This window comes from Callithrix jacchus, chromosome 4 (assembly GCF_049354715.1).
Source record: "Callithrix jacchus isolate 240 chromosome 4, calJac240_pri, whole genome shotgun sequence".
Taxonomy (NCBI): domain Eukaryota; kingdom Metazoa; phylum Chordata; class Mammalia; order Primates; family Cebidae; genus Callithrix; species Callithrix jacchus.
The window spans coordinates 152649533-152673875 of NC_133505.1; the positions used below are offsets into that span (position 1 = coordinate 152649533).

The 24343-nt window shown below is 36.2% G+C and overlaps 1 protein-coding gene across 6 annotated transcripts in view; it reads right to left on the reverse strand.

Annotated features, from left to right (window-relative positions):
- Positions 1 to 6688: 6688 nt before the first annotated feature.
- SHPRH (SNF2 histone linker PHD RING helicase) overlaps positions 6689 to 24343 on the reverse strand; it is an 84319-nt gene continuing 66664 nt past the window's right edge. For 4 of the 6 annotated variants that reach the window (XM_035296922.3, XM_035296919.3, XM_078370253.1 and 1 more), the window contains 5 exons: positions 16836 to 16928; positions 16156 to 16242; positions 15199 to 15377; positions 10061 to 10141; positions 6689 to 8651 (listed from right to left, as the gene is read on the reverse strand). In XM_035296922.3, coding sequence (XP_035152813.1) covers positions 8555 to 8651; positions 10061 to 10141; positions 15199 to 15377; positions 16156 to 16242; positions 16836 to 16928 — 537 coding nt within the window. In that variant the 3' untranslated portion in view covers positions 6689 to 8554. The remainder of the gene's footprint in view (positions 8652 to 10060; positions 10142 to 15198; positions 15378 to 16155; positions 16243 to 16835; positions 16929 to 24343) is intronic. The other 2 variants (XR_004742130.3, XR_013534610.1) reach the window with 1 other exon arrangement.

The following is a 24343-nucleotide window of genomic DNA, read 5'->3' on the forward strand; positions in this document are numbered from 1 at the left end:
TTAGCTGCTTAGGACAGCAATTGTATAATGAAACCATGGGCACAGTAACCTGGTGGAGCTCAAATTATACACAGAAGAACCCCCTCCTAAAATTTCCAAAATTACAGGATGCTTGGGATCATTCTGAGTACTGGAGAGATTGGACAGCCCTGCCTGGGTTATACTGGATATGCCGACATAAGGCATACATACAGCTGCCTAACAGGTGGACAGGTAGCTGTGTCATAGGCATCATTAAGCCCTCTTTCTTCCTATTATGTGTTAAGACAGGTGAGCTATTTGGGTATCCAGTCTACTCCGCTAGGGAGAAAAGAGACCTAAATACAGGGGATTGGACAGATGATGAGTGGCCACCAGAGAGAATTATTGAGTACTATGGGCCGGCCACATGGGCCGAAGATGGATCATGGGAATACCGGACCCCTATTTACATGCTCAACCAGATCATCCGGTTGCAGGCTGTTTTGGAAATACTCGCTAACGAAACGGGCAAAGCTCTGTCCCTCTTGGCTCGACAAGAAACTCAAATGAGAAACGCAATTTATCAGAACCGGCTGGCCCTAGATTATTTGCTAGCAGCTGGCGGAGGAAGTCTGTGGAAAATTCAATCTAACCAACTGCTGTCTGCACACTGATGACTAAGGGCAAGCAGTGGAGGCTATTGTGTGAGACATGACCAAACGTGCCTGTACAGCCATGGCATGGATTTAACCCTGAGTCCCTAGTTAGAGGTTGGTTCTCATCCTTGGGAGGATTCAAAACCCTCATCATAAGTGTTATAATAATAATAGGTGTTTGTTTGTTGCTCTCTTGTCTACTCCCCATTCCTTCAGATGACTAGGGGCTTCATTACTACTGTAGTTGCCAAAAAATGACATCACAAGTTTATTATTTGAAACATTATCAGTTGGTTTCTTCAGAAAGTCCAGAAAGTGAGAACCAAAGTGAGACCTATTACTAATTATAAAGTGGTGAGGGTCTCAAAGCAGGGGGCGGGGTGAAGAGGGAGACCCAGGCTTCTCAGATCCACTTCCCCTTTGACTATCATGCTGCATTTCAATAGAAGAAAAGGTTGACGACTGGTGCCCCCTGTTTTACCTTCTTATAAGTGACAGGCTAGGCCTTGGGGAAACTCTCCAAAAGGCACTATTTTTACTTAAAACAAGATCAAACCAGAAACCTTTTCACATGTGAGTCCTAAAACTGTAAACCGGAACCCTTTCATATGTGATTCCCGAAACTGTAAACCAAAACCTTTTCACATGTGAGTCCTAAAACTATGAACCTAAGATTCTTTCACCTGTAATATCTAAAGTATAAGCCTATATAAAGGCTGAACCTCCCTTTGTTAGATGAGCTGGGTTTTGGACAAATTATCGCCCAGTCTCCTGGCCGTATTAATAAACCCCTCTTCCTCCGGCATTTGGTTTTTGAGAGATCCATTTCCCACGGCTGTTCCTGCTACAATATGAGTTTTTGTATGAACATATGTTTTATTTTATTTCAAGTACATAGGAGTAACATAGCTGCTATAACTATTTGACATGGATACATGGTTTTCCAAAGCAGCTGCACCATTTTACATTCCCACCAGCAATGTTTGAGGGTTCCAATTTTCCATATCCTTACCAAAATGTGTTATTGTCTATCTTTTGATGATAGTCCAAGGACTAAGTTCTGATTTTTTTATCTTGCTCCAATTCCTACCTAAGGAGTCTGGGGAGTTGTGTCCTACAAACCATGGATTCTTATCAGATGGGTTTTATTTGACCCTATATATTGTGACTTGCTTTGCAATCTTACCCTGGCATAACATTATGAGACAAGGAAAAAATATTTAACCCCAAAATATATTTTCTTGCCATGCCTTGAAATTGCTCTGCAAAGTCTCTTGTGGGGCAGTGGGAATCTACATTCTATAGAGAATCCCTTTCCCCTTTTGTTTCCCTTTCTTTGCAGATCCAGTGGATAATCAACTAAGAGCCAGGCCGTTTAAGTCTGATAAGAAACATTTTACAACCTGCCCTTTCTTTAAAGTCTGCTATCTGAATGATTTCTCTTAAAATAGAACTAGTTCTCCACAATCCTTTATCTTTAACCTGAAATCCCAAGTCTTTAGACAAACTCAACTAATTGTCAACCAGAAAATGTTTAAATTGACCTATAGCCTGGAGGGGAGTTGTCCCATCTTTCTGAACCAAACCAATGTATTTCTTAAATGTATTTGATTGATGTCTCATGGTTCTCTAAAATATGTAAAACCAAGCTGTACCCCTACCATCTTGGGCACATGTTCTCAGGAACTCCCGAGGGCTGTGTCACAGACCATGGTCACTCATATTTGGCTTAGAATAAGTCTCTTTAAATATTTTACAGAGTTTGACTCTTTTCATCCATAAGTCATATGGTGTAAAGTGATGGCTCATTGTTTCTTAATAGACTTTATTTTCTAGAGCAGTTTTAGGTTCACAGCAAAATTGAGCAGAAAGTATATATAGTTCCCATATACTCCTCACAACCCCATGCACAATCTCCCCTACCATCAATATCCCACACCACAGTCGTACATTTGTTTCAAACGATGACATATCATTATCCAAAGTCCATAGTTTATATTAGGGTTCATTTTTGGTGTTGTGCATTCTATGGGTTTTGGCAAATGTGTAATGACATACGTCCACCCCTGTAGTAGCATACAGAAGGCTCACTCTCCTAAAAATCCCATTTTGTTTATTCATTCCTTCCTCCTCTCCAAACCTTCATATTTCAGTTTTGATATCTACTTTCCCAGCAGCTGTTGATCATCTTTTCATGTGCTTATTGGTCACTTACATATTATCTTCCTTGGAGAAATGTCTATTCAAATTCTTTGCCCATTTAAAAAAAAATTATACTTTAAGTTCTGGGGTACATGTGCAGCTTGTGCAGGATTGTGACATAGGTATAAACATGTCATGGTAGTTTTCTGCATCCATCTGCCATCATCTACATTAGGTATTTCTCCTAAAATTGGGTTTTCTGTTGTTGGATATTACTGCTTTTTAAGGTTGAATTTGCTCCCTATCAAAGAGGAAAACCGATGACTTTTGTCTACTATGAGAAAAACACGAATACTTTATTATTGTGGAGAACGGCTTCCTCAGCAAATTCACTGTTCCTTTCTACTTAGGATTCACTAAATGTTAATAAAGCCACTTTGTGGTTTCAGAGCAGAGCCATCATTTTTCTTGGCAGCCAGATTTATATGACTCCAAAAGAAACAACCAGCATTAGGCAATATTAAATAAAATTTAGATAAAAGCTAATCAGTTTGAACAACAATGACTTACTGATATAAAAATCAAGGAATTAGAATCAAATAGCACTTGTTATTGTTCATGGGCTTCAAAAGACTTATATCAATTTGGTACTATTAAAACTTCCTTGAAAGTTAAGTATGAAACACATGGAAATAACAATCACGTGAGAAATACTGAGTCACTTCTCAGTGCTTATGAGCTGGGTCCCTTCAGTGGTCAGGATTTGTGCAAATGTCTTAGTAACTACATGACTCTGCTCCATTGTGAGCCATATTTATCATATTTGTCACATTTTAATTTATTCTAACCAGCTAAATTCAACTATTTACAGAACACCCAGTAAATGGAAGGCACTGCTTCTTCTACCGAAGTCATTAAATTCTTTGATACATTTTAAGAAAGAAATAGTTGCTTTTTCTGTTTAGTAATTTAAAAAAAGTACCCCTCCCCCCCACCTCTCCTTGTATTTCTTAGTTGGGTGAAGATATTCTGGAACTGAACACCATCTATTTTGGGAGAAAGAAAAACATACCTAAAATGGAAAATGCCATAGTTATTTAAATGTAGGACTTAAATGAAACTCTTGAAGTTTATCTGCATTAAAAAAAAATCCTTTCCTTTTCTTAAAAAGGAGATTGAGACCATCCTGGCCAACATGGTGAAACCCCATCTCTACTAAAATACAAAAAGTTAGCTGGGCATGGTGGCACGAGCCTGTAATCCCAACTACTAGGGAGGCTAAGACAGGGGAATCGTTTGAACTTGGGAGGCCGAGGTTGCAGTGAGCAGAGATCAGGCCACTGCACTCCAGCCTGGTGACAGAGCAAGACTTCATCTAAATAAATATCACTGCATAAACTAGGTGACTGCTTGAGTCATCATTCACAACTTATTAAAAAGACAGAAGTGCCTCTTAGAGAAGTGTATTTATTGCACCCTACCATGCTGGTAGAAAACTGGGAAGGCAAATCTGAGTGCACGGTAGAAAATGGTCAGTTGCAGAATATAAACATTTACATGATTATAATTACGGCTTGAGAAGTGAACAGCACTGGGGAAGTTTTAGGTAAATATAACATTCCACACTAATGCTTTCACAGTTTAATAGTATAATCACTTATAAACATCCTGATAAAGATCAGAAACCAAAATGCATTCCTGTTTAGAACACAGATTTGCATTTACCAAAGAAGACATGGATCTGTGACAAAGGAAAAATACACTCAATATTATCAACAGGCAATGACGCTCTCAGTCAATGGACATTTTTACAAAGACTCTAGAAAAATAACTGGGGATAGCAGTTGTTTGATTATGGGAAGCCGGGAGAACAAAAGAGGCATGAGGGGCCTTACTGTTCTGGGTAGAGAACTGGAGACATGATGTGATAAATGTTCATTAAATAGCCTTGGCAGAAAATAACCACAGGTAATTTCAGTAAGTATATCCTAAATAAATAGCAAAATGTGCAGAAGCCATCTCTAAGGAAATTTGAGCACAAATGTTTACTCCTTAGAACACTGGAAGGGTCCGTGATCAGAACTGTGCTCACATACAAATCACAGGTCTGGAAAGATCCCATAGGTCGAGGACACATCGCTCCTCTAATAGGCTCACTAGGGCAGTGTGGAGCATTAAGAGCAAGTTTACTGAAGAGACAAAGATAACAATAGGGTTGGGAAGGGCAGACCATTTTTTACAAAGGCTGTTTTTTTGATAGGCAGAGAAAAGTTACTGGTTCGAATAACAGTAGTCACCTATACAAAGATCATTATACAGATAATGGAGGCTGTTTTTTATTTCTGTTTTGCAGGAAAAGAACCATAAGCTGCAATAAAAATTTGGTTTCAACATAACAAAGTCAGTTTCCCAAAAATCGGTATTGAGAGTCACTAACATTAAATGATGAAGATCCAAGGATGGTGTGGGATCTTTACTCTTCATAGATGAGTTGTACATGCCTTTGAAAGGCTGTCTGAAGGCAGGGGAAGGCTGGAGATGGTAACTTTGGCCTCTGCCAAGCACTCGTGCTATTTTCTGTGTGTGATACTATCTGTTTTATAACTCAGAGGCAACACCGCATACCTAGCATAAGGCTTGAATTCCCTTTGGGGTTATCAATTACTTACATAGCCTTCTTCTAAGGGAAGGATTGCAAGGGGTTCATATTCGACTCTCACATGTGATGAGCATTCATTTGGGCTTCACAATGGAAGAGGTACGCAGAGATTCTTGTAAACAGAAAATTTTAGAAAACAGCTATCTGATCTCACTATGAAGAAATCTTACTGCCTTGAGTTCCTTTATCAGAGTAGACAGGCTTAAAATGCGCTGTTTCCACTATACTGCTGTAATTAATTTTTGTTGTTGTTTTTGCGTTGGTTTTGATTTCATTTAATTGGTTTAATTCATTTTACATTCCATTTTTGTATTTGTATGCCAGTTAAAAATTATGAAAAGGCAAATTTCGGGATTTTGTTTAGCTAAATTCTATAAAAATGGAAAGATAGCTTTTATTCGACTTACGCAAGCCTGAGGTTATTCAGCACAGGTGATCTTTGCATTTCTGAAAGGTTATCTTGTTGTTTAATGAACATAAATAACTTAAGCACACTGGAAGAGCTACTAAATGAGAGACTGAAAAGACATGAATTCTTACTTTGACCACCTGAAAGGAGAGCTTGAGTTGGTGACGAATCTTGCGTTGTTAAAATCAGTTCCTAAATATTTAGATAAGTAGTTGGTTTGATCGTTATTTGTAAAGTATTAGTAGTTACATGCTGAATTATGTTAAGATTTTTAGTTTGTTGTTCATGTGGCATCTTAGGAAAGATGCCAATTCCTAAAACTGAATGTATGGCTTATTCAGCTCAGGTCACATACAAAGAGAAAAGCTGAAGCTGCAATAAACACTGAGCTATCTGGGTTTGAAGCAAAAGACTATGAAGTATATGCACTTTACCTTGTATGTATCTTTTAGTTCTAGTAAACTCATCATGTAACAGAAAATGATTCTCCAGGTCCAAACACATTTAAGTTTAGTGATTGGGGCTATTCTAACAGTTGCGGCTATTTCATTTTTTCTCACTGGTTCATTAGCATACCATCCATTTAAGAACAACTACTTATAAGCATAGTAATATTTCAGAGGCTTTAAAATAATAGAGGAAGAAAACTTTAAAAATCCTTTGTTTGCAGCAAGAAAATGTGAAAATCAGATTTGTATTTGTTTTGGACAACTGGAAACTGTCACAATTGTTTTGAAGACATAACAAATATATATACATTAAGAGATTCTATAGTATCAGCCATTTCGACATCTTTTGTAGAAAGAAAAACACCAAAAAACCCCGTATGTTCTATGGCTCAGAAATCAAAGAATTCCACAATTTTACTTTCCACTAAAATATTTATTTAATTGATATCTTACAGAAATAAATAAGAACAGTTTTTGTCTAATAGATAATTTTATATATATAATTTTTTTTTTTTTTTTACAAAATCGAAGCATATCAAATTGTTTTCTCTAAAACATAGCTCAGAAAGGAATACTAGAAAACAAACACAAATACTGGAATAGTCTCATTATGAAATTATAAGCATGGGCCTTCTGAATCTCAGCATGACATGTTATTAGTAAAAGAATGTAAGATATGGAGTCAGGGGACCTAGGCTCCACTGTTTACTTGCTACATGTCCTAAGAAAGTTTCTGAACTTCAGTTCTCTATACCTTGAAGACAGGAATGATATTCATTATAACAACTTCACACGATTGTTGGGCAAACTAAACATGTAAATGTATAGGAAAGCTCTTTTTAATATGTGAAGAGCTATAAAAATAACAGTTTAATTTCATATAAAAGAATCAATGCATACCTCCCTTTAACTGAAGAATAAGCACCAAAAGCATGTGTGTGTTTTCTTCAGCTGAATTATGTCACTCTATAAACCTAGAGTAAGAAAATGCACCTTAACTGAGCACCAAAGCCTCTCAGACACATGGGATACAGGGGATGGTTCTATGAGTTCTCCAGGCAGCTAACTAGGATTTAGTAAGTCCTGAGGGTCAAAGAGGGCCCTTTAAAACTCTGAAGGCTCAAAGAAAAGGAAGCCAAACAAGAACATTTATATTACATCAAATGGCTAGGATTAAACAAGCTACTCCTTATTCAGCAATTTCAAAGTCCATTAATTCTTCACAGAAGAAGAAACACTTGGTTATTATCACCTGCAACAATTCGCTATGTGAACATGGCATTCTGTTGTTCAAAAAGTCAAAGACTCATGCTTAAGGGAGGAACAACTGAAATAAAATGACAACTATACCATGAATTCAGATATCAGTGGCTAAAAAGTCTAGTTACAGAAGAACATGGGAAAGAAAAGAATTCAAGACATCAGCATAATAATGATTTTAAAAAAAAGTGTGTCACATTTCCATGTTATGATAAGACAGTCATAAAAACTGCAATATATACAGATACATCAATCTTACAACATAAAAAAATTTTTAATAGTACAAAAATTAAGAGTAGAGAAAGCAGATAATTTTAAGGTAACCATTAATACATTTAAAAAATCTATTTGGAGTTAACTGTTTACACTGACACCACTTTACACATAATAGAAATATGAATACTTTCAGTGTTTTAATTTTTAGTAGCAAGATGCAGAGGAAAGAAATAACTGTCTAACATAACTTATTGTAAGGAGTTGTATTACTGCAGAATTACTAAGTATGAAGTTATGGTATAAACCTACTCAAAATGACAAGTTAATTTAATTCACCATCTACTTAAAACATTACTAATAAGATACTTGTGAATCATGTGCTAAAGATACCGAAGGCCCTTCCCAAACTGAGATCTATGTTGGCTGAAATACCAGGTCATATAAAACTAGACTAGTTTACTTTCTTATTCTAACTCTTTTTATGACTGATCTTACCATAAGAAAAGTACACATTACCTCTCTTAATTCCCTTGTATCATCAGATACAGATATTATTTGGGACCAAAAAATAAATGTTTTATTAGGAGTGTAAAATTAAAAATCTTTATAGAGCTTTTGAAAACAGATATTGAAAAGGGCTCAATAAGTACCAGGCCACTGTATAACCAGAACAAGAAACGAACGCACTCAACTAGGAACAATGTTAGCTGATAACTACTGGGTTTTTTCACCTCGTAACTTTGCGCTACAGCTATGAAAGTTTATTAATACATTACAGTCGATGGAATGAATAAAGTGTAGTTCATTCAAGCTCTTCAGTTTCTTTGGTAAATAGGTCTGCCAGGTCAGCCACGGTCAAGACGGAGGCCTCTGAATGCTTCACTGATGAATTTGTGTGACTGCAAGGTTTTCCAAACGAGCAGTTAGAAAGAAACCCCAAGGAATCAGTGATTATATTTGCAATAATAACAACTAGACCCATATTTTTTCTTAAGTTTTTGTAATTGGGCTATAAGAAACTCCCAGAGGAAAGCAAGTGATAAAATCAGTATTATACCTTCTCAAAACCAGTAAAGACTTCTATATATTACTTTTAGGGTTTGTCAAAATGTTTCTTCTCTGCTCAATTAATACAACAAAGAATAAAACCCCTGACAACTGCTACTACGCTCTCACCTTACAAACTACCTTCTTACCACCTAAAGTTAATTTGCTTCAAGGGAATTTCAAACAACTCTTCTAACTGCTATTTTATTAAAACAGCCTAAATAAAAATCACTGAAGTCTGATACACAAGGATATAAGAACTTTAAAAAGCCTTCACGTTTTAAATAAAAAGCCTCTTTCCTTCCCATAAACCATCACTGGAAGAAAATTTCTGGTGTCAAATTGCTTCTTTGCTATGTGACAATCCCTTCTAAGGCAATAATCTCTTCCTTGGGTACATTCCAATCCTACTTACCTCCTAAGATGTAGAAAGATTTATGTTTTCAAAAAGACTAACAAATTATAGCATAAATATTAGAAAGTTCTATGATTCTAAAGACAAACTTTAAAAATTAAGACTGGTTTGGTCTCTCTGCTTTTGTTCTGTCTTTGGATTGACACCACAATTAACAAGTTTTTTTTTTTTCTTTGAGACAGTCTTGCTCTGTTGCCCAGGCTGGAGTGCAGTGGCATGTCTTGGCTCACTGCAACCTCTGCCCTATTCCCCCTGGGTTCAAGTGATTCTCCTGCCTCTGCCTCCCGAGAAGCTGGGACTATGAGCACATGCCACCATGACTGGCTAATTTTCATGTTTTTAGTAGAGACGGGGTTTTGCCATGTTGGCCAGGCTGGTCTGAAACTCCCAACCTGAGGTTATCCACCTGCCTCGGAGGCCCGAAGTGCTGGGGTTACAGGCATAAGCCACTACATGTGGCCTACCAAATTTTAAAGTCCAGATATTTCTATCAACACATGACTAACAAGTGTGATGTAGAAAGTAGCAACACAATTTTGGTTTACGCATATCAGACTAAGGCTTATGTCAGGCATAAAGATATATTTCACTTAAGAAGTGATCCAATGTGGCAAAGAAATGTAGGATAGCTTATGTTTACATGTTACAATTAACAAATTAATTCAAATACAGAATGTCTGGAACACCGACTGGGAAACACTGTGAAGACAAAACGTCAGATCTTGCTTTTAAAAAGTATTTGTGTTATATTTTTTGTCATCATCTACGTGAAGAAGTTCCAAAGGTACACACAAACTTTTACTAGGAAAACCTTCCCCCTTCTGCTTGTTGTAAATTATTACCTACCTCCTCTCAGCAGTTTTCAGCATTGCCTGCATTCTTTCTTCTATTGTTGCTTTAATTAAGAATCTGTGTACAATAGTAGGTCTAAAAGGCACAAAGAATTTTAATCTTAAAACCACAGTAAACAAATTTGTACAAACCAACTTCACATTTTATATGCTACATTCATCAGTCAGTTGGTGCCCACTTGCGGCAGGTGCTGGGAGGGGTTAGCATCAAATAAAATGAACTATTTACTCTCCATGAGCTGACATTCTAATGAGGACAGAAAATAAACACAGAAAAGAGTAAGGCAGTTTCAGGTAAATATAATGCCAAGAGGATACTGACATGTGAACTGAAACAACAGTGATGGGAACAAGGCCAGTAGGCAAAGGAGGAGTAAGAAGCACAACCAAAGGGAAGAGCAGCACATACATGCACAATCTGTGGGAAGGGAACATGCCTGGAACAAGCCTAACATGTTCAAGAGACCAAAAGAAGGCTAGCATGGCAGAAGCATCCTGTAAACGAGAGAGAGAGAGGTGAAAATAAAGGTGGAGAGGTGTGCAGGGGCCAGGTCACATAGGGCCTTGCAGGATGTGACCAAGCATTTGAATTTTATCGGGGTTATAATGGGAAGCCCTTGGTGGGTTTGTTTGCCTTTGGCAACTGTGTGGAGGATGCACTTCTTGTTCAGCAAGAAGAGTGCCAGAGAAGCCATTTAAGAAGTTCTGTAGTCCTCTGGGTAAGTAAGAGTGAGTGTACTATGGTTGCATCAGTGGAGATAGTAGTCAAGTGGATTTGAAATATCTTTTGGAGGCAGAGTTGACAAAACTTAAAAGATGATTGGGATGTGAAATGTGAAAAGAGAAATATAGAAGAGTCCTAGATTTCTGATCTGGGCAGGAACAGATGACAGTGCCACATTATAAGATGGGAAAAACTTAGGGTGGGGGTAAGAGTGCAGAAGCAACACAATTTTGTTTCGTCCATGTGAAACCTGATACCTATTAAACATGTATCCAAGTTGACTGAGTCCAGAGATATGTGTGCAGAGATAGAAATGGATATATGCACCTGGGATGCGAGCTATATGGGCATGTCTGGACTAGGGGTATATACCTTAGAGTCCTCAACATATAAAAGCTACCTAAATCCCTAAGACTGGAAAAATTCATCTAAGGGGTTTAGACAACCCTCAGACCACTGCCACGAAGTAGGTCAACTAAAAACATTATAAGCCTCGCTTCAGTGATAGAGAAAATTCAACCGGATAGATTGAGAGAGAATAGAGGACGAAAAAGTAGAGATGGAGGTAGGATGTAAGAGATCCTACCTTTTTTTTTTAAAATGGATAATATTAAGACATATTTACAGGGTAATATGACAGGATGAGTATCCCTAATCCCAAAATCCCCAAATCTAAAATGCTTCAAAATCCAAAACTTTTTGAATGTCAATGTGACAAGTGGAGAATTCAACATCTGACTTCATGTAATGAGTCATAGTCAAAACACAGTAAAAACTTGGTTTTGTGCACAAAGTTATTTAAAATATTATATAAAATCACCTTCAGGCTATGTGTAGAAGTTGCATATGAAACATAAATAAATTTCATATTTAGACTGGGGTTTCATTCCTAAGATACCTCACTGTGCATATGCAAATATTCTAGAATCTCAAAAAATCCAAAGGCAAAACACTTGAAGCATTTCAGTTAATGGATACTCAACCTGTACAAGGGAAATATACACGTCTTTGAAAATATGAGAAGGAATGGGATCCAGGAACAATGAAATGGGTGGCTTTTGAAAGAAAAGGGACACTTCTGTTGTAATAAAAGGGAAGGCATAGAAGGTACTTTCCTGCTTATCACTGGATGACACATCCATGTTCCTACCTAACACCAATCCTCCCACCACTTCAGTGTTCCATCCCATATCCTCTTGTTCACTCAAGGGCACTGTCAAACATTCTCCCTGCTATATTCCTTCACTAGTGTTTTGTCTCTAATGAATCATTCTCTTAGTCTCCCATTTGAAAGGAAATAAAAAAACTTCTCTTGATTTCATTATCTTCCTTTTCACTGCAGCAAAACTCCTCAAAATACTAGCCTTACCAGCCACACAGAAGCAGCGGTGCACTGTGGTTAAAGCTTGTACTGTGAAGGTAGAATGGCTGTGTCTGAAATCTGCCACCACTTTTACTAGTTGTCTGACCATGGGCAAGTTGCCCTCTCTTTGTTACTTAAGTATTTGTTAAATAAGAAATACACAAAATCCCATTCTCTCTAAAACTCAAGTCAGGCTGTCGCCTCTATCACTTAACCTGGTTTTGTATCTCGATGTTGCTAAATCTATGATCAATTCTCAATTCTTGTCTTCCTTGACATTTTTCACAGCACTTGAAACAGCTGACCATATCCTCTTCCTTGAGGTACATTCTTTACTTGGCTTCTAGGACACCCCTGTCTTCTGGTTTTCTTCCTAACTCATTTCTTGATCTTCATCTGTTACCTTTGCTGATTCCTCCTACTCTATTCTCCTAGAACAGCTTAACTTTGGTACCCTGGAGTTGAGTCCATGGTCGTCTTCTCTATCTAAACTCACCCTGGGTAATCTCATTCAGTCTCGTGACTTAATGGACTTGTACATTCAGTTACATAGTAGAAATCTCCATTTGGATGTCTGTTCTTCTCTTACCAAATCTGCTCTACCCTGTAGGACATGTTCCTTCTCCAGCTCAGCTGAAGTTTACTTCATCCTTTTAGTTGTCCAAGCCAAAATCTATGGTATTATCGTTGACCCTCTCACACCCCATGTCCAGTCTGTCCAAAAGTACTATCAGTTCTGTCTTCAAAATATATCCAGAACCTGACCACTCCTCACCATGTGCACTGCTACCGCCATGGTCAGGTTACCTTCAGCTCTCACCAGGATGACAGCAATAGCCTCCAAAACTCTCCCTGCTTCTACTCTCCCTTGCTCCCCTTCACTCCCACCCCATCACAGCACTCAGAATGATTCTTTTAAAACAAGTGAGATATGACACACTTCTGCTCAAAGCCTTCCAATGGCTCCCTATTTCACACAGGGTAAAAGCACCACCTTCACAGTGGTTTCCTGGGCCCAATGTAATCCCTCTCCCTACTGAGCCCTCTGACTTCAACTCCTGCTTCTCTTTCCTTTAGCAACTGTGGCTCCTTGCTATTCTTCTAACACACCATACTCCCGACTTAGAGCCTTTGCACCAAATGCGCTGTTTACTTGAACATTCTTTCCCAAGATACCTGCAAGAATAACTTTCCCATTTTCCCATTTAAGTCCTTGCTCAAATATTACCTTCTCAATAAGGCCTTGCATGCCTTCCTGCCCAGACACTCTTACTTCCTCATCCTGCTCTACTTTTCCGGCTCCTAACATAGTCTATATTGTACTTATTATGTTTATTGTTTACCCTCTGTCTACCAACTCCATTACAGCTAGAATTAAGCTCCATGAGGGCATCTCATGTTCCTAAAACAGTGCGTGGCACACAGAAGATCCTCAATAAAAATCTACCAAAAAGTATGTGAATACTGATGCAGGCAGACTGTTGAAATTGATGATGGAAAGATGAGGTAGTTCTAATCTGACTGTGTATTTTCCCCTCTATGAGGCAAGACTGCCATAGGGAGGAAGAAGACAAACTTAAGACAGACTCCTTAGAAAGTAGCAAAATTGATTTACTTGGGAAGCATAATAAGATTGTTGGGTAATACTGAATGGTCTTTTAGACTTGTAGTTTTAAAACTGAGACTAGTCCAGTCTATGCTTTAAAAGAGCATTGGCAGGACAAAAAATCAATATTTAAAAACACAGAAGAAAACCAACAAAAAACAAGTAAGACATGACTGCATTTTAAATGAGACGTGGTGGTATGTTAGAACAAGTCCGCATTTATTACAGTTATGTTACCTTGCCCTGTTTGTTAAGAGGCTTAATAAATCTGTCTCTTCCCTGCTTATAATTAAACCCTTTATTTTCTCTTCCAGCTACTACTTACAGAGCAGTCTATATTTCTGGGTATGACAGAGAAGACCTCATCTCCCGCCAATCATCCCTTTCTCATAGTTTATATTACAACAATCCCAAACTCCTTACAGTCCCTAGAAATATCATTTCATTTCCCACCATTGTATTTTTGCATATATAACTCTCTTTGGCTGTGTGAATACTCCTTTCCATCCTACTTTGAAGTAACTGCTCCTTCAAGACTCAATATCATAAAGTCTTTCCTGACTCTGTAGGGCCCGACTGATCATTATCTTCTTTTGTTAACACAGTACTTTTATTATACTTTTGCACAGTCTGCCACAACACTTTAAATCATATTTCTTGTACTACAGAGTGACCTCCTTAGGGAAGTAAATTATGTATCATTCAATATGAATCTTCAGTATTTAGAATAATGCCTGACATACAGTAGATGCTGAATAAATATTGATTTAACAAGTGCTTATAATGTGTGTGTGTGTGTGTGTGTTTTCTTTTTTAAACATTGAAGACTTGTAACATCCAGGAGGTAACACATTTAGGAGGCCTTATCAAAGATAACTATCTATTCTGATATATGAATAAAGGTAATACGTATCATATAATAATATTCACTTTGGTTTGCTTTGGGTCCTAAACTGAATCTAATGATCTCCTGGAGCTGACTTAGGGGATGTCCTTTCCTAAGGTTAAGAATTTAAAGAGGAGCCATTTATTTTCGGTCATGTACGAGGTATGTCATCTTTTAAACACAGGGCTACTTTAAACAATCAAAACTCCATTCTCCTCAAAGGCATGATGGATGCCTTCAACTTTGCAGCTGTCTTAAGTATTTCTGACAAGGTTTTTTTTTTTTGGATTAAGTAATAAGGTTTTTGTGGGAAGACAAAAATTTGGGAACATTTGGGGGTTTGCTTCTTGGAGAAGGGAGGATTAGAAATCTCATGCTTTTTAATTAAATAATTAAAAAGTTATAAGTTATAAAATAAATAATTAAAAAATATAATCTCTAAGGAAATAATTAAAAACAAGTAGGCTATGATGAACATAATGAAGAGTTTAAATACTGACTTGGTTTCTCAGAAAACTGAAGCGAATGTGACTGATTCTAATTTTAGTCCTTACTTTGTCTGTCCAATTCGGTGCACCCTCCCTATGGCCTGAAGCTCATGGGCAGGGTTCAATATGGGCTCCACCAAGAGAACATGAGTTGCTTCAATGATAGTTAATCCATTAGAACCTGTGTGCAGGGGCAGCAGCAAAATATTGATTTGGGGATCACGTTTAAATGCTGAAAGGTTCTCCTAAAAAAGAAAGGTACATTTTAATTTTAGCTGGATCAGTTAAAATAAGAGCAGTACGTTATAGCTCACTTTAAAGATGTCTAATGCTATCTATTACTATTGTGAAAGGTAATAGCTAAGAAAATTAAGTGTAAAATTATCAACTTTAGAAAATGCAAATTTGTTGCTTGATTTTAATTATGAAGAAAAGTACCATATAAGCTCTCTTGTTCTTTGTAATATCTAGAGGAATCACAAGACAGATGCATGTGATACATGCAAATTAAACTATATGAGGTTAGAGGAAAGAGAAAGAGAAATAATGTGCTAGAGTGAATGTGAGATAAGACACACGAATCTGCTAAATTTTCATTTGGTCTCTTTGTGTGCCTGAGGTCATACACTTGTCACTGTGCTAAGCATGATGTAAAGATAATTGTGACCACATGCAGTTTTGCCTGACAGTGACTTTAGAAGCTAATCCCTGGGGTGTGAGGCCCATCTGTATTCAAAAGGTATATCATAGGCAATCTTCCTGTAGTGACCAAAAAAAAAGGACCTCGAGTTAGGAGATCTTTAAAAACACCAATGGTCTTGTTATAGTTATAATTAAATACTCTGAAAACACCTAAAGTTTCTCTACTTTGCTTTTAATATTCACTTTATAATTAATCAAGAACTCAGACCCTGTTTTGTGGCTTACATGACACAAGACAATAAATGTAAGTAAGCTAGTTAATAGCAGTTTCAATCTGCAACTGTGTCTACTACAAAAATCAGGAGTAAAATCTTAACCTACCTGAAATGTCTTAACACGACTGATCTGTGCAAATTCCATGTTGTTGTCAGTGAGAGCTTTTGAAATAATGTCTAATACATCTTGCCACTAGAACACATAAAACAATGAGAAAACCAATATTTAAATGTAGCTTTTATCTAAGGGTATCTGAAAAGGAAATAAAATGATTTTTATACAAAACCCTCAAATGTAGTACCATCAATATTATTTAGCTCTATCTGAAACAGTAGTTTTGTTTTCATTTTTTACATCAAATGCTGGTTTTAGAAATGGAAATAAGATAAACAAACAGTAGAAAATAAATAATGAAGTACATACTGGAATATAATTACTTAGTTTTCCAAAGTGAAAACTCGAGGTTTTATTCAACACTTAATATTCAGCAGATTTTCTTTTTTTTAATCCAAACTCTTGTGAAATGAGACTTTCAAGGTCAGAAATTCCAATTAAAAAAATATTAAACTATGAAAATCTTTAAGTGACAGTAATATAAAATCATGAAACATAGCTACACAAATTGCCTTGTGAAGCATTATCAAATTTCTCTAAAAATAATTCTATCTTACAGATTTGGAAAAAAAATCTAAGGGTCAACATTACAAATTAGTTCTCAGCTGTTAACTGATTAGAGAAGGAAAATCAGTTCAAGTTAATATTGAGGATGAAAATGTTGACTATACCGTTGAGAAAACGAGTGCTTTAGCCCCTGGATCTCTAAGCTGTATTTTCATCAGAGTTCTGACCACAGCTTCCACTTTTGTAGAATGGCTGCCCTTTGAATACACACACAAAAAAACACATTACTACTAAATAGAATCTAGTTAAGGATGGAAAGGAAAAGCAATATAAAGTATTTTATTATCAAAGCTAAAAATGCATCAGAACAAATTATCAGGTATATATGTCTCTTTTTCATTTTGTGTTTGCTGGAAATTGTCTTTAGCCTAGAAATGTAGAAGTCATGAAATTTACACACAGACATTTGAATGTAAAAGCATGCCAGAAAGTCATAAAGTGCTATGACCCTGAAGATATTTTTAGCTAAATAGTCAGGTTTTATAGTTACAAAATTTCGTTACATTAGCAGACATGATATTTTAAAACATTCTTCATTTTATTCTTTCTTCAGATATTATGTCATTAGAAATATTAGAAATACAATGAATCAAAACTCCCAATGGAAGAAAACAGTGAAGGATCCAACCAATGGGGAACACTTTCTTGAAAGCGTATTAATCAAAAACAATGACAGAGGTACAAATGATGCCCAGTTAGAATGAGGCAGATTCATACAAGGCTAAACACTTAAAACTATGTTTTTTGTATCTTCCATAACCTTTTCTATCAGATGAGAATAAAAGTGAGAAAATGATTTTTAAAATGGAGAAATAAGAAAATGAGGAAAACAGAGCAAGTATTTTTGTAGCCCTCAATGAGAAAGATTTCCTCCTGGAGTGCTCTCAGAGATGGTATGACAGACAGATTAAGGTTGTGGGATTTTGAATAAGACAAATCTAAGTTCAACTCATATTTCTGCAACTCACTAGTTATAGTTTCTAACCCTTTGTCTCCTAATCTGTCAAACAGGGCTGAATGATAATTATATCTTTTTCCCAAGGTGGCTATGATGATTAAACGAGAAAATGTATACGAGTATTTAGCCCAACATCTGGCAAGGAGTAAACACTCAATAACTTATTATCTTTCTGAGATATTAAATATGAGCATTAAAATGACCTAGATTATACCACAAGGGAAGGCAGATTTAACCAAAAAGAAGGAAAAATATTTCTACAGCAGGATAAACCCTGTCCCTCAATCCTCTCAACACACACTTTTACATGAAGAAACATTCAAAGGTAAAAATAGAAACAAAACAAGAAAGCTATACTAATTTTAAGTCAGCAGAATGGAATAGAAAAAGTTTTAAAATCCTCATGTTAAAATCCTGATTCTACAGTTATTTTCTCTGGATATGTAGACTTTATTTATTTTTTTTTTTCAGACGGAGTTTTGCTCTTGTTACCCAGGCTGGAGTGCAATGGCGCCATCTCGGCTCACCACAACCTCCGCCTCCTGGGTTCAGGCAATTCTCCTGCCTCAGCCTCCTGAGTAGCTGGGATTACAGGCACGCGCCACCATGCCCAGCTAATTTTTGTATTTTTTAGTAGAGACGGGGTTTCACCATGTTGACCAGGATGGTCTCGATCACTTGACCTCGCGATCCACCCGCCTCGGCCTCCCAAAATGCTGGGATTACAGGCGTGAGCCACCGTGCCCGGCCGACTTTCAATTATACTCACAAGGTTAAAAATGTATTACAAAGTTAAAAATGTACTACAAAGGACCTATATCAGTCTAACAATAATCTCAGGAGCCAAGAGAAAATAGAAAATTAGTGTACAGGTGATCATTTCAGAATTTAGACAAAAACATCCATGTTCCTTGCAAAGTCTTTCTTTTAAAAACATTTCAAGTGAAATACCAGGATAACTATGAATCCTTCCAACGATTAATCTGCTTCTTACTAAAAGTTCAAAAGAAAATAGAATAAATCTTTTGTAATCAACATTCCTAGCAATGTAGTGGTAACTCTATGTAGGAAAAGAGCAGAGCATTCATTTTTATCAAAGACTGGCCAGTTCAGTGGTAGTGCTCAATGATGCCTTCCAAATGCTACAGTTCTGAACCACTTCGTTTCAGTCTAGTCACTTCCTACTTCCTAGCAGAACAAGTTAGGCTACAAAACAAGTCTTAAAAACAAAGTCAAGACTGAAATTACATCAAGTATCTTTTCTGACAATGGAATGAAACTAGAAATCCATAATAGGACGAATTTTGGAAAAATAACAAAAATGTACAAATTAAATAATATACTCTTGAACATTCTAAGGGTCAATAAAGAAATTAAAAGGAAAAATTAAAAATATCTTGAGACAAATGAAAATAATAATACAACATAACAAAACTTATGGAAATTCAGCAAAAGCACTTCTAATAATAAAGCTTATAGAAATAAACACCTATATAAAAGAAGAAGAAATGTTCCAAATAACCTAATATTGCACCACAAGGAACTAGAAAAAGAAGAGCAAAGTATGCTGAAAGTCAGCAGAAGAATGGCTAGAATAAAAAATCAGAGCAGAAATAAATGAAATAGAGATCAGAAATAAAAAATACAGAAAAGAGCAATGAAATTCTTAGTTGGTTATCTGAAAACATAAACGCAATGGACAGTCCTTTAAGTAGACTAAGCAAAAATAAGAGTGAAATTTTAAAAATTATAAATGAAAGAGGACACATTACAACTGATACCACAGAAATACAGAGAATCATAAGAAACTTGTGAACAGCTATATGTCAACAAATCACACAATCTAAAAGAAATGGCTAATTCCCAGAAACAGACAATCTACCAAGACTGAATCACAAAGAAATAGAAAATCTGAACAGACCAGTATGTATTAAGGAGACTGAGTCAGTAATAAAGTCTCCCATCAAAGAAAAGCATAGGTCCTGGTGGGTTCACTGGTAAAGTCTAACAATTATTTAAAGAAGAACTAATACCAATCCTTCTCAAACATAAACTGGAGAGAGAATATTCTTAATTCCCTTTACAAGACCAGGATTACTCTGATATCAAAGTCAGACAAGAACACTATAAAAACAGAAAATTACAGGCCAGTATCTCAGATGAAAACATGGAGAAATCCTCAACAAAATATTAGAAAGCTAAATTCCACAACACATTAAAAGGGACCACTCACCATGATCAACAGGGGTTTATCTCTGGCACACAAGGATGGTCTAACATATGCAAACCAATAAATGTGATACAGCACATTAACAGAATGAAGGAAAAAAATGATCTTTTCAGTATACACAGAAAAATATCTGATAAAATTCATACTTCAATATTAAAAATTCTCAACAACTTAGGCATAGAAGGAATGTACCTCAACACAATAAAGCCATTAAATTACAAGCCTACCAGCTAGCATCATACTCAATGGTGAAAAGTTGAAAGCTTTTCCTCTAAGATCAGCAAAACACGAATGCCTACTCTTGCCACTGCTATTAAACATAGTATTGGAAGTCTTAGCTAGAGCAATTAGGAAAGAAAAAGAAATAAAAGGCATTCAAATTGTAAAGGAGGAAGTTAAAATGTTTGCAGATGACATGATCTTATATAGAGAAAATTCTAAAGATTCCACTAAAAACCTGTTAATATAAACAAATTTAGCAGTTTCAGGATACAAAAGAAACACAAAAACCAGTAGCATTTCTATACTAACAATGAATCATCCAAAAAGGACATCAAGAAAAAAATTCCCATTTATAATACCATTAAAAAAATGCTTATGAAGAAATTTAATCAAGGCAAGAGATCTGTACACTAAAAATTATGAAACATTAATAAAAAAATTAGAACACAAATAAATGGAAAGACATCACATATTCATGGACTGAAAAAATTAATATTGTTAACTATTAACCAACATGATCTACAGGTTCAATGCAATCCCTATTGAAATTCCAATGACATTTTTTATATAAATAGTACTATGATTTGAGTTTGTCCTCAGTGATATTCATGCTGAAATTTGATACTCAGTATGGTGGTGTTGGGCGGTAGGGCCTAGTGGCAGGTGTTTTGAGTCATGGAGGTGGATCCTTCATGAATGGTGCTACTCTCTTGGTAGTGAGTAAATTCTCTCGTCCAAGAATGGATGAGCTCCTGTGAGGGCAGGTTGTTATAATGTAAATTTCCTCCTCCTGTTTGTTCCACTCTTTTTGTATCTGTCTGCTACCCCTATGACCTCTGCTACATTATTATGCAGCAAGGAAGTCGTCACCTAAAGGGCCATCCTCTTGAACTTCCCTGCCTACAGAACAAGGAGTTATGTAATCCTCTTTTCTTTCTCTTTTTGAGATAGGCTCTGCTGTTGCCCTGCTTGGAATGCAGTAGTGTAATCACAGCTCACAGCAACCCTTAATTGCTGGGCTCAAGTGATCCTCCCTCCTTAGTCTCTCAAGTAGCTGGGACTACAAGTGTGCACCACCGGGACTACAAGTGTGCACCACCATGTCTGGCTAATTTTTAATTTTTTTTTTTTTGGTAGAGACACAGTTTCACTATGTTGCCCAGGCTGGTCTTGAACTCATAGCCTCAAGTGATACTCCCACTTTGGCCTCCCAAGTCACTGAGATTGTAGGCAGGAGTCACTGCATCTGGCCATAACTCCATTTCTTTATAAATTACCCAGTCTCAAGTATTCTGTTATGGCAACATAAAACAGACAAAGAAAAACAGAAAAAACAATCCTAAAATTCACATGGAACCACAAAAGACCTTGGATAACCAAAGCAAACTTGAGCACAAAGCTAAACATATCACACTCCCTGATTCTAAAACACATTATAAAACTACAGTAATCAAAACTGTTTTTATGCTACTGACATAAAAACAGACACATAGACCAATGAAACAGGAGAGAGAGCCCAGAAGTAAACCCAGACATACGTAGTCAACCAACCTTTAACAAAGATAAGAAGATCACACAATAAGGGAAAAACACTCTCTTCAATAAACTGTGCTAAAAAATCCTGATTATCCACATAGAGAAGAATAAAACTGGACCTTTACCTCACACCATATAAAACTTAACTCAAAATGGATTAAAGATTTAAATATAAGACCTGAAATTACAAAACTACTACTTGACAATGGTCTTGGTAAAGACTTTTTGGATATGACCTAAAAAAACACTGGCAACAAAAGCAAAAAGATAAATAGGCTTGCATTAAAGTAACAAGCTTTTGCAAAGCAAAGTTAATAATCAACATAGACAATCTACAACAAAAAAGAAACTATCTGCAATCCACACATGTGATAAGGAGTTATTATCCAAAATATACAAGAAACTCAAACAACTCAACAGCAATAAAAAAACCTGAGGAAAAAAATGGGCAAAGGACCTGAAAAGATATTACTCAAATAGTTAACAGGTATAGGAAAAGGTGCTCAAAAACACTAATCATCAGGAAAATACAAATTAAAACCACACTGAGATACCACCTCATTCCCATTAGAATGACTATCATAAAAATGGCAAGATGTAAGTGTTGGTGAGAAGGTGGAGAAAAGGAAACCCTTGAACACTATTGGTGGGAATCCAAATTAGCAGAGCCATTTTGCAAAATAGTAAAGAGGTTCCTCAACACATTAAAAATAGAACTACCACGTGATCCAGTAATTCCATTTCTGGGTATATATCCACAGGAAATTAAATCAGCATGTGGAAGAGATATCTTCATTCTCAAGTTAATTTCAGCATTATTCACAGTAGCCAAGACATGGAAGTGTCCATCAACTGATGAATACATTTTAAAACACAGTATATATACACAATGGAATATGTTTTTCCTGATAGTAAATCCTGTCAGGTGAGACAACATCAATGTACCAGAAAGACACTATACTAACTGAAATAAAGCAGGCACAGAAAAGACAGAAACAGCATCATCTCACTTATATGTGGTATCTAAAAACACTGAACTCTTAGAAGCAGAGAGTAGAATGGTGGTTACCAGAGGCTGAAGTTTGTGGAGGGAAGGGGATGGGTTAAATGGTACAAAGTTTTCGTTAGACAGAAGGAATAGATCTAAAGATCTATTGTACAGCATGGTGACTATACTATATAATAATGTATTATATACAGTTGTCCCTTGGTATCCATGGGGGATTAGATCTAGGACCCCCAATGGATATCAAAATCTCAGATGCTAAGTGCCTTACAAAAAATGGCAGTTTTTACATATAGCGTACATACATCCTTCTGTATACTTTAAATCACCTCTATATTACTTATTATACTTAATATATGAATTTTATGTAAATAATTACTATAGTGCCTTTTAAGAACTTGTGTTTTTTACATATGTTGTATTGTGATTTTTTATTGTTGCTGAATTTTTCTTGAGTATTATTTATCTGTGGTTCACTGAACCTGTTGATGCAGAATCTGCACATATGTGGGGCCAACTATACTTGAAAACTGCTAAGAAGGCAGATTTTAAATGTTCTAATCACAAAAACTGTTAAGTATATGAAGTAATGAATATGTTCATTAGCTTGATTAAATCCTGCCACAATATCCACATATATTAAAACATCATGTTGCACACGACCATAAGTATATACAAATTTTTCATTTGACAGTTAACGAAGAACTATATTAGGAACTGGATAAACAAAGGTGAAAAAATACATTCCCTTTTCCCCAAAAACATACACTCTAACACATGTTACAGAATATGAAGAAAAATATATAAGAATGGTTTATCTGCTGGTTTGGCCTAAAAGCAACTAAAATGAATGCTTTATACTGCCTTAATGAGCACTATATACATTCTACTGCTCTTTTTCATGTTTCTTCTATCTCATATATGTAAATAAACTTGGCTTCAAATCTGTCAGCTTCTGAGAAGACTATTCAATGTGGTTGCTACAGAAAGCAACTTTTTTTTAACTTTGTTAAATAAAACATAAGATTAAAACAGGAAAAAGGGGATGGGTTACATATAGGCAAGGCTGCTTGGGAAAAAGCAAAAAATAAGAAAAGCAACCGCGGATACCAACCTATTCTTGTGTAAGCTCTTAACACAGTATGAACATTCTCAAGACAGGTAAGCTGGTAGCCTCAGCCAAACTCATTATTTAGTTACAGTGGTGAACAGATGGCAAAGTTAAGCTGGAATAATATGCATTAGGAAAGAGTGTGCATGGGAATAGAAATCCCACAAAACTGCTAGACAATCTCTTAATATATTAGATTGATAAAGTTGTACTTAATTATAAGCACCTCCGTCCTCTTCTGACATTACTGTCCCTTTTCTTACTCCCATCCTTTCTCCTTAGACTCTTCAACACACACCCTAATCCTAACTTTGTGCTTAATGCTAGGTTTTTCTTCATGTCTGAAACATTAATGACCAAGGCCCAGTTTTGGAGTAATGACACAGCTTCTGTCCTTTACCTTCACTACCTCTGTATTTGCCATTCTTCTCTCCAAGGCACAAATTCTCTCTAAGGTCAACTTGAGAACTGAGATGAGACACATACAAAGTCTCATCACAGTCAGTTCAAGGCTATTATCGCTCCTGTTTTTCTACTCAAGGCACAAAG